Below are 10431 nucleotides of genomic sequence, written 5' to 3'. Positions count from 1 at the left end.
GGGCCTGAACTGTGGTAGGGACCATGGGGATGGAGAAAAGTGAATTGGTTCAAGAAACATCTAGGAATTAGAACTAACAACATGTGGGAATTAAATGGATATGTGAAATAAGGAGATGAAAGACTCAAGAGCACCTCCAATGTTTGTCTTTGGGGACCTGGATAGTGTCCTAATTAGCTCAGGGAACACAGGAGGACAAAGTGTAGCTGGAGTGGAGCATGGATTAAATTGGCAAGTTTTATTTTAGACAGGTCAGACTTGATTTTTTGGTGAGATAGAGATATCCATGTGGACATGTCAAGCCGGCTGCTGGAGTAGAGGTGTGAAGTTCAGACAAAACATCTGGTCTGAAAAACAATAAATCAGCTGTCATCAGGATATGTATGGGTTATAATCTCAACCAAAGGAAAAAAATCAGTTGACTCAGGTTCGTGTACAGAACGGAAAGAGAAGAGAGCTAGCCTAACTGTCAAGGAACCATCTTTGTTTTATTTTTTCAAGTTGCTTAAAGGTCTTCTTGTCTTCTTTTCTCATCTCTGCTTCTTGGACAGGAAATCTGATATGAAATATCACACAATTTCTCTAATTAACCAAATTCTTTTTATTTCAACAGATAAAATCATCACATAGAAAGATATTTTATTAATGAATTGAATTAATTGGATCAAACACATTATCTGGATCATTAATTGGATTCTAATAATTTACTACAACAGATAATAAGAGTAGCATGCACATTTCCTACAACATCGAAATTCTCAAAAAAAAAAATACGTTAAATATAACTATCCATAGCATCTTAAGCAGTTACTTCTATTTAAAAGACAAAAAGCTTGTTCTTAGACAGTTATGTTGAATGCAATAGAAAAATGAAGTCTTCAATTTTATGATACAGCACAGATATACATTATTTTTGTTTACTACCTGTCTTCCACTTAATCAAACCTACACTGTTTTAATGCTTTTGCAGTATTTTAAAACCACACCCCCATTTAAAGACCAGCCTTTTATTTAAAGCGTGGAGGGAATTTAATAAAAACCATAATATTAATTATAAATGTAGCCATAAAATGAAACTCTCCAGCTCATGAAATTAATGATTGTAACTAAATTTAATACTCGTGTTGAATTTATTTAAAATTTAAGGAATCTATACACAAATTCATCATACTTACAAAAATATAATTGCAATGAAACTTCTTTAACAGTATTCAAAGACATAAAACTATTTTACCAGCTCCTTATTCTTCACAACCATCATAGGGTTTTAAGAATATTGGGTTGGGTATTATTAAAATAAAAATTATTTTCATAAAATCATTCAGTGAAAAAATACAATAATATAGGTTCCACTATTTATAGGTGCAATTTTATTATGCATATATTCGTAAACTATCCAAAAAATGTTGCTAATTATTTTGAGAGAGGATAAATAACATGCTGAAATTGGTCCAAATAGAACATTTGCAAGGTGGAACAAATCCAATGTTTCTAATGATTCTTACCAGATGGATTCCATTTTGATGAAATTATGTCATTTTATCTCTCACAAATGGGTCCATGGAAGATAAATTTCAAAGAAAATAACACTGGAGTGTTATGTAAACACATTAGAGCTAGGTACCTGTGCAAAAATAGCTCATAAATATCCATGAAATGTTATGAAAGTCTACAAAATTATCTTCTAATATGACTTAATTTTTAGTGATAAAAAACTCAGTTCCAACATAGGAATAATAACAATAATCATACATGTTCAAAAGGTTAAACAATTAGCAGCTATTAAAATAATTACATCATATGCTCCCTCATTATCTAAATATTATATATACAAAGTAGGAACAACTTGAAACTAGAAACTAAATCATGGTTTACTTTTCTATAACCTTGAAAAATTCACCCTTTAATTCTAAGTTAAAGAAATTCCTCGCCAAACTATGCATCGATTCATAAGAACAACTGACTCATTGAATCTTAAGCATTTCTCCCATCATTTGCCAAAATGCTGATAATATAGCAAGTTTCAGTTTATTTCCTTGAAATCATTCAAAGAGTTGGCAACATTTACCTGCAGCATTCCCTGATGGATTTAGACTATAGGAAGAAAAACAAGACCAAAATGCAATAAAGGAGAGCATGTGTCTCCCTAGAGAAACTTGTGTTTGGTAGTTTCATCAGAAGAGGGCAGGGCAGTAAATTACACAACATCCCCAGTCAAGACCCTAATGTAATTTGAAAGTCAACAGGTCAACCTATTTATCAGCTGCCTTTTAGCAATGCTGATAATGCAAATTCCTCACTCAAATTTCCTTCACTCTAGGAAAAGAGTACTGTCAAAAGCATTTCTCTCTGCTTTTATGCATAATTCAACCTATCTTCCAAGAAACTGTAAGCAAAGTATTTTGTTGCTTTGTCTTTGGATATGAGTGTTCACCTGGGCTCTGCCAGCCAGTTTTCTAGCCATTACACACAGATGTTTTGATTCAGATATTATATTTCTTCCTTAAACTTGGAAATCAATATGCCCCAGTGAAACTTCATCAGCCAGAATTGTAGCTCTGGTCAGCATTCATCCACACATTTTCATACACATGCTTCCTCAGACATTGGTTGCCTCTGTGAAAGAGTCACTGGCACCATTATTCTTTTTTACTTCCAGGTTCTTTTTAGCTTTGAATGTCACAGATACCTCAGAGTGAATAGAGTCCAACCTCTGCTCACAGCGAAAGGCTGAGAGGAAAGCTTTTCTGTAGTTGCTATTCATCCATCCATAGAGCAGGGGGTTGGCAAAAGTAGAACACATGGCTATGATGTGAAAAACTGTGAAGATGAGTTTGTACTCTTTCAGGTCCAAGACCTGGTTGTCAATATCGACAGCAAGTTGGAAGGCATGGAGAGGCAACCAGCTGACCGCAAACACCACCACCACACACACCAGCATTTTGGTGGTTTTCTGCCTTCGCTGATGATAGTGGTCATTAGCAGCTCCAGGGCTGACATGGTTCTTAAGCTTACACCAGATACGAATGTAGGAAAAAGATATGATGCCCAGAGGCAAAACATACAGGATTAACAAGGAGGAAAGACTGTAGATGGTGCCATAGATGCTCTTCTCCTCACCAGGCCACTTCTCAGTACAGGCTACGATCTCAAAGTCTGGAATAATCTCAATCAGTGAATATTCCCGGAAGATAGCCAGGGGGCTAGCCAGCAGGGCACTGATGCCCCAGGCTAAGCCAATAATCAGGAAGCTGATGTGCTTGGAGATCTTGCTCTCCAGGTGGTAGACAATGCAGCGATGCCTGTCCAGGGCAATCACCGTCAAGGTGATTGTGGACACTTGCACTGCCAGGCCCTGGGCATAGGGCACCAGGTGGCATAGGACAGGACCCATCTTCCACTCCCCCATTAAGGTGTAGGTGAGAGTGAATGGCAGGCACAGGGTATTCACCAGAAGGTCTGCCACAGCCAGATTGGCAATGAAAAAGTTGGTCACTGTGCGCATGCTCTTGAATTTGATCACCACATGGATCACCAAGGAGTTACCAATCACTCCAAGCAAGATGATGGAACAATAGGCCAAGATGAGGACAATCCGAACCTCAGTCAGCTTGGTGCTGTCTATAAGCTCTGGCTCAGGGTCAGGGGCCAGCTCACCTCTAGGAGTAGTTTGCATTGGCCCATACTGCTCCACCTTCATTTCTTCCACTGTTTGGTTTTCATCAGCCTCTGCACCTATTGGGCCCATGTTCAGAACAGTTTCACTTGTCCAGCAACTAGCAAAAGGATCTACAATAGATAACGAACAAAGATGGAGCAAGGAAGACAGAAGGATGAGGCAGAGAAATATCACAAGCATGATGGTTTGATTTTGGTTGGAGCTCAGAATATCTGTCCTCTGAGTCCTGAAATCGCACATAGTAGAACATTTAATAAAGCAGGTCACAATTCAATCTACTTATAAAAATGGAACAGGAAAATCAGGTCCATGAAATTTATGCTATGATGGTAAAGATGCAACACTGATAGCATGGACACAACTCTAATGTGAATGCTTTAAGTTAATTGAATTCATTTTAAGGGTGATGAACATTATAAACTTTATCAATAAATGTTATAACTGCTGCAAATTCATCAAATTAATTTTAAGTAGACAAAGGAAAGTTTCCTACAATACCTAGACTGTTTGCAATTTATAAATATAGCAGCAAATTGAACAGGGAAGTGACAATTATTAAAACTATTTCCCTGGTATGTGGACTTTGGGGGTATATAATTTTTAAGATAAATTGAGCAGTTTCTGTTTCATAGCCATTTTTCTATCATAGAATTTAAAATAGGTAAGCTATGTAGATCAGTTGCCTTTTGGATTATCTGAAATGAATTTTCTACATATATCCAGCAGAATCCTTGACAGGTACCTAAAGAAAAATACATAACAATCTGAATTACATTTTCCTCAAACCTTTAAATATAAATATTTTAACACCCTTCTTTTCCAATCGCCCAGTCTCACCTCAGTTTTTTCCCTTCAGTGTTCCCCACCTCAGTTAATGTTATTCCAGTTCATTATGCCATCTAAAGTTAAAAAGCAGGTAACCACTTTAAAGTTTTTCATCTCCTTTAGGCCTTACATTTAAGAAGACCTTCAGGCTACTATTCTAAAATATCTCTCCCATCTTTCTTCTCCTCACCATTTCCATCACATTAACTGTGTCCTTTCCAATTTCTCACTAAAGTAGTTATCTCCCTTCCTTTTCTGCTGCTTTCTGTCATTCATTCACTCATTCATTCACTTAACAAATATAACTGAGCACAAGCATGGCTCTAAATGCTCTGCGCATAGCAGTGAACAAAAATTTCTGCCCTCATTGTGTTTAGATGTGTTCACACATGCATTCAACAAATATTTAAAAACTTGTATCTTTTTTGTAGGCAACAAGACAAACTAGATAATACCTATATTCTAAGGCTCTTATATCTTACTGGACAGAAACTACTCTGCCATCACAACAAGCTTTCAAAAATTGGGATCATGTTTTTTCCAATGTCTCTGGATTGCTGAAAACAACGACTATGGAGCACTCCAATATAAGAGCACTCCAATATAAGATCCTCCTATTAAGGCTATAAGAAAGCAGTTCCAGAGCCTGACATCATGGTGTTAGTTCATTGTGAATATATTCATAATGACAAAAACTACAACTATTACTTTGTAACTTCTTTTAAATGAAGTTGTGTTGTGTTAATCACAATAGCAACTCCCTACATTGATAGGTGAGTTGCATTTATTCAGCCCACAGACAACACTGAGCCCGTGTGCCCTCAGCAACATCCTCACCCTGTGCTGCTCTGCTCTGCATCACAGGAAGGCTGACCTTTGCAGACTGCTCAGGCTCCGAGATCTTTGGGTTCTGGCTGAGTTTGGCAAATGAGAGGGACTGGCAGGAAAGCAGAAGGTGGGAGAAAGTGAAGCCAAGGGCTTCTTCTCCCTCCCTCTCTGCTCTGGGCGATGCCTCTCCGGGCCTCTGCGGCTCCAGTTCCCATAGCACCAGCCCCTGTGATTCCTGTTTCCATCCTCACAGCCCTGATCCCAAGCCTTGAGTGACACCACCTCCTTCCAGCCTCCTTCTAGCCTGGGGGTAGTAATGTCTCCCTCTACTAATCCCTGGTGGCCGTACCATCGGGTGCTCAGCTTTTCAGTCCTTTCATCATTTGAGCAACCAATTCTCTGAATTAAATTTCTTTTCTTTTACATTCTTCAGTAGATTTTGTTTTCCATGATCCACAGATATCATGCATATATGGATTTGAAAACTGCTTTTATTAATTTGCTCTCCCAGTAAAAGGCCTGTGATCACAGGTTGGCTAACACCAGCCTATAGAAGACCATCCTAACTCCTTAGTATGACATTCAGAGCTTTTCTTGAACTCATCCTACCTTCTCCACTGCCCTCATCTCTCCTGACACCTCCATATATATCTTATGCTTCTGTCATATTGAACTACTCCCAATTTCAGCAACAGGTCAGACTTTCTCATGCCTCTTTGCCTTTCCTGTTCTGAAGTATTATTCCTGGGAAGCCAGGGATAGGTTCCCTAGCATCCTGAGCTCCCCTCAGATTTTGCAATCATCACAAGCCACCTTGCAATTGTTTTCCTTCATTCTCCCACCTCAGCAGTCTCTATAAGGACAGAAACTGGATCTTCTTCATCCAATGTTTCATTCCTAACACATCATCTAGCACATTAAAGATACTTGATAATTTGGCCAAACAATTATGAGTTAGAGGAAAGCAAAATTTTATTGAATAATCAAGGTTGGCAAAATACAAAATACAATTTTGATCCTTTCATTTACTGAAGAGTGCCTATACAGGCTTCCTTCCTCAGACATGACAATCTTGTGCATATTTTCTTGTTCTTAATCAGGTGAGCACCTTCAGAAGAAACTTGCCCTAAGACCCCCTCTTGAATCAATCCCTGCTTCTAACATTTTAAACTGTCAATATATACTTCGAAGAAACCTTTCTACCTCAAGAGCTGAGAGGTCATTAACAGAATTAACAAGACTCCAGAGATCTGGTTTTGGAAATCTCAGCAGACTAAGTTAAGAGTAAGCATGAGATTTAAGGACATTAGAAGTTGGAGTATATTTGATTTTGTGACTTACTTTACTTTTCCTTTTCAGTCCTAATTTCCTTACTTTTTTCTAATTTCTTTATTTTGAAGCCCCTTTATTTAAAGCTTCCCTGCAGGAAGGGTATTGATCTACAGCCTAGTAAGTGGATATGACTAGCTGTTCTTAAGCACACTACTGGCCTTCAGCCAGGTCCAGTTTTACCCAGAGAAAATAACATTTTATGATAGCACTTCTGGAAAAGTGGAAGAGGAAAAGAGAATGCACAAGGGGAGTCGCTGGATTAAAAACTCAAAAGCACAAAACCTAAAAGGTAAGCAAACAAGGGAAAACCCTTTCCCTGAAATAAGGCAAAAGCAGATGTTCACATTATTCAAGACATTTAAGGAGAAACATGGAGTGGTACACTTTTCTTAAACAAATGATTCTTCAAGATTTTGGTATAGAAATATTTCTCTATAGAATAGGAAATGGGCTTCAGGGATTTTTCAGAGTTTCACAGAACTTCAAATTATCTCAGTGGTAGGCCAGTTTATGCTTTAACTCTATAATACATTTACATTTGTGGGGCTTTTTGCAGTAGTACTCATTGCCACAGGTTGGCCTCAGTGAAGTTTGATTTTTTATCAATCATAGTACTTTCCAAGAATCTTGTCCCAGAGGGAAAATTCTAGAAACCATGCTACACCCCCTATGCTTGTTAGTCCTGGGGTAGAAAGGGCTTTTAAAAATGCTACATGCAGACATGACTGCTTACCTAATAAGTAGAAAAATTTAAATGTACATGAAGTGCCTGGGAATGTCCCTTTTCTGTGCTTTTGAGCTTCTGGACTTCTTTGAAAACAGCATTGTCCTTTTCATGTCATTGAGTTTTAAATGAAGTGTCACTATTACAAAAATGTTAAAGCTTTTAGTTTTGCCTCCTTCCCTTCCACCATATGCTCATACCAGTGGGTGAGACCTTATGGTGGAAAATGCTTAAATAGATGGATTTATTCTTCTATGACTTGGAGAATACATTATGACCTCTCTTTAGACAGGTGTTTGTTTTCTAAAGAAGCAGCAGGAACATTAACAGGCTGCTGTTCTGTAAGGATGGCTTCCCTCTAAGAACGGACAAGGAAAGTGTTAAGAATATTCAGTAGAAAAGAAAATTTCCAGCAAAAGTAGAAAACGGGGATGGTACCTCCCCTCCCAACCCCCGAACACCCATCTTCAGCCTAAACCGGGGGGGGGGGGGTCCCCCCTACACTCATGAAGAGCTCACCCATGCCCTCTTCATCCGGACCAGAGCGCTCCTTTTGGGCTAGTCTCACTCTGGTGAATCAGTCAGGACTTACATTTACTGAATCGGCGCTCGCTTGATTGCTGAGACGTGGAAGCAAGATGTGTGCCGCCTTCAGTCCGATGACTGTGGCGGCTGACCCGGAGATGGAACTGATCCCCAAAGGCAAGACTAGCTCTGGTCCGTCCGACGGTCTGGGGCGGCAGCGAGAGGCGCGGCGTCCGCCAGGCAGTAGGAGCCGCCGGGAGGCTGGCGCGGCTCGGCTCCGCCGCCAACCTCTGCCGCCAAGTGCGCGTGGGCTCAGCGCTGCGCCGCACGAGAAGCCCGGGGGGGCGGGTGAGGATGGGAGGGTCCGAGGTGGGGGAAGGGGGCGAGGGAGAGACGAATCCCTCCCACCAACAAAATAAAATAGGTGCAGAGTGGAGGGGGGCGATGGCTCCGCAGGGGAGGGGGCTGGAAGGGATGTTTCTGCTCCCAGAAGCGGGAGCAAGGGACAGTGTCCAGGGTCTCTGCGAAGCCTTCTACGGCTTCGGACCCTACCTCGCCGGTCACCACCACCACCTGCAGCTGCTAAGCTCACCTCCTGCAAGACTCCAGAGTTTAATACCCAGAGCGTCCGCACCGCCTCCACCTCCTTTGACTTCCCCTTTGCTCTCCCATTCCTCTAGAGATGGCCCAGCAAAGACAAGCACCATGGACTTGGGCCGGTTCACCAAATCCGCAGGGAAAAAGCAGGGCAGAGGCGGGGCGGAAAGACTCAGCTGCGGGCCAGCAGGCGGCGGTCCCCAGGGCGGCGGGAGACCTCAGGCAAGCAGGAGGCTAGCCCTGGAGTCAGAATCCCCGCGCCTCCGCCAGGCTGAGCAAATACCACCACGCCAACCGGGATTGTGGGGAATCGGACTCGCAGAGGTCCACGGAACAGCGCCGCCCGAACGCGCCGAGAACAAACCCTCCGCACCGTCCCCAGGACTGCAGCGCCTAGCGCCGGTCCTTCTATCACCGGTGTGGTCACTGAACTCGAACAGGAAGGTAAAGCGAGTTCAGATCCTGGTTGCCCATGATCAGCAATTCTCTTAACAGGTGTCTGCTAACAGTTTACAAGTTGGGCAGTGCAGATTCAGATTCCACAGCCAGCAGCTCTGTAGTGGGCGCTCCGGATCGCCGGCAAACGCTAGAACAGGAGCAGACAACGTTAGGTCTGAGAATAAAGCACAATCTCCTCTTCGCCAGTTAGCTGACTTCCCGATTCTTCGCTCTTTGATCAAGGTCGATGTCCCTCGTGCCACGAAGAGCGCGAGCCTCTGGAGCACTCATGACCCTGTCCTTAAGGGGAAGCCCTGTGATAGTGACTTGAGCTGAGTTAGTGGGCAGGAGCGAAATAGGATTCTGGAATTAATCCACAAAGCTGCAGGATCTCTTCCTCCCAGAAATCCTTTATTCAGCGTCATTCCTTCCAGAAGTTTACAACCAGCCTCTCTTTCCCTTGTTCATTTTTAGAGGGGGCAGAAGAGCCTACCAAGTTAGGAAAAGAAAAGCCTGAAGCCAGAGGCCTAAGTCTTTCCTTAATAATTCCTGTTTTGAGGTCTTGCACGAATTATTTTCTCTCAGGGTATCAGTTTCTCCCTTTCTCTCTCAGGGTATCAGTTTCTTCCTTTCTAAAATGAGGATGGTCATATGGGTAACTAGGACGTTCTCTTAAAAAAAAAAAGTTATGTACAGCAATTTCGAGTTAAATTCAACTACTCAAAAATAATAGAGATTTTAGCTGTTACCCCCCAAAAAGATCAATATTCTCTCCAAAATATTAAATACAGACTTTCCTGGAGAGGATTAGATTTTCAGTCTTGTGAGAGCTTGCCCAAGCACTAATAGTACTGCATATGTAAAACATCATTATCCAGTGTAATCTGAAGTTAATCTTAGGTTAATGTAGAATTATGCCCATGTGACCATAGCAATTATTTATCAAACAAAGCAGTTTGGGCTTTTCAATTACCAAGCAGCAAAAGTAAACAGAACTGAAAATATTCAAGATGTTCTACACAGTTCTACTTAAAATATTTTTGTAGATTATTTTTTACCTTGGGAACATATTCATTGCTCCCATATGTGTGTTTATGCAACAAGTTCTATGCTTTCAAATACATTTGCATCAGTGAAGAATGAACTATGTGCTGATTGGTTGTAACTTTAGAAGAGTGGAAGTGGCTTGAACAGCAACCACAAAAACAAATATATACAAGAAAACAGGCAAGTGCTGTCATTCCAATAATTATTTTGGAGGATTCAACTTATTTCACTAACACGACAATTGCACAAAGCATTTTTTCCTCCTTTACAACTGTCTTTCAAAAACAGCTTAGAAGCCGTATATGAATATTTGTCTCACTCCCTTATAGACCTGTATGTTTTGTAGAAAATTCACATAGTTCCACAGACCTCTCTCTAGTCAGCAAACCCAATGAGACTAAATGACCTTTGGATTATCTTCCAATAGATAAGGACA

General features: G+C 41.0%; 1 protein-coding gene across 1 annotated transcript; it reads right to left on the bottom strand.

Annotated features, from left to right (window-relative positions):
• Nucleotides 1–2260: 2260 nt before the first annotated feature.
• NPY2R (neuropeptide Y receptor Y2) lies at nt 2261–3751 on the bottom strand. The gene has a single exon (XM_037829096.1). It carries the CDS (start codon nt 3746–3748, stop codon nt 2600–2602), a length of 1149 nt encoding a protein of 382 aa, XP_037685024.1. The 5' UTR covers nt 3749–3751; the 3' UTR covers nt 2261–2599.
• Between the last annotated feature and the right edge of the window lie 6680 nt (nt 3752–10431).

The sequence above is a fragment of the Choloepus didactylus genome, chromosome 3, assembly GCF_015220235.1.
Source record: "Choloepus didactylus isolate mChoDid1 chromosome 3, mChoDid1.pri, whole genome shotgun sequence".
Classification (NCBI taxonomy): domain Eukaryota; kingdom Metazoa; phylum Chordata; class Mammalia; order Pilosa; family Megalonychidae; genus Choloepus; species Choloepus didactylus.
The sequence above is the reverse complement of the archived record's forward strand: the minus strand, read 5'-3'. Positions and strand labels throughout refer to the sequence as shown.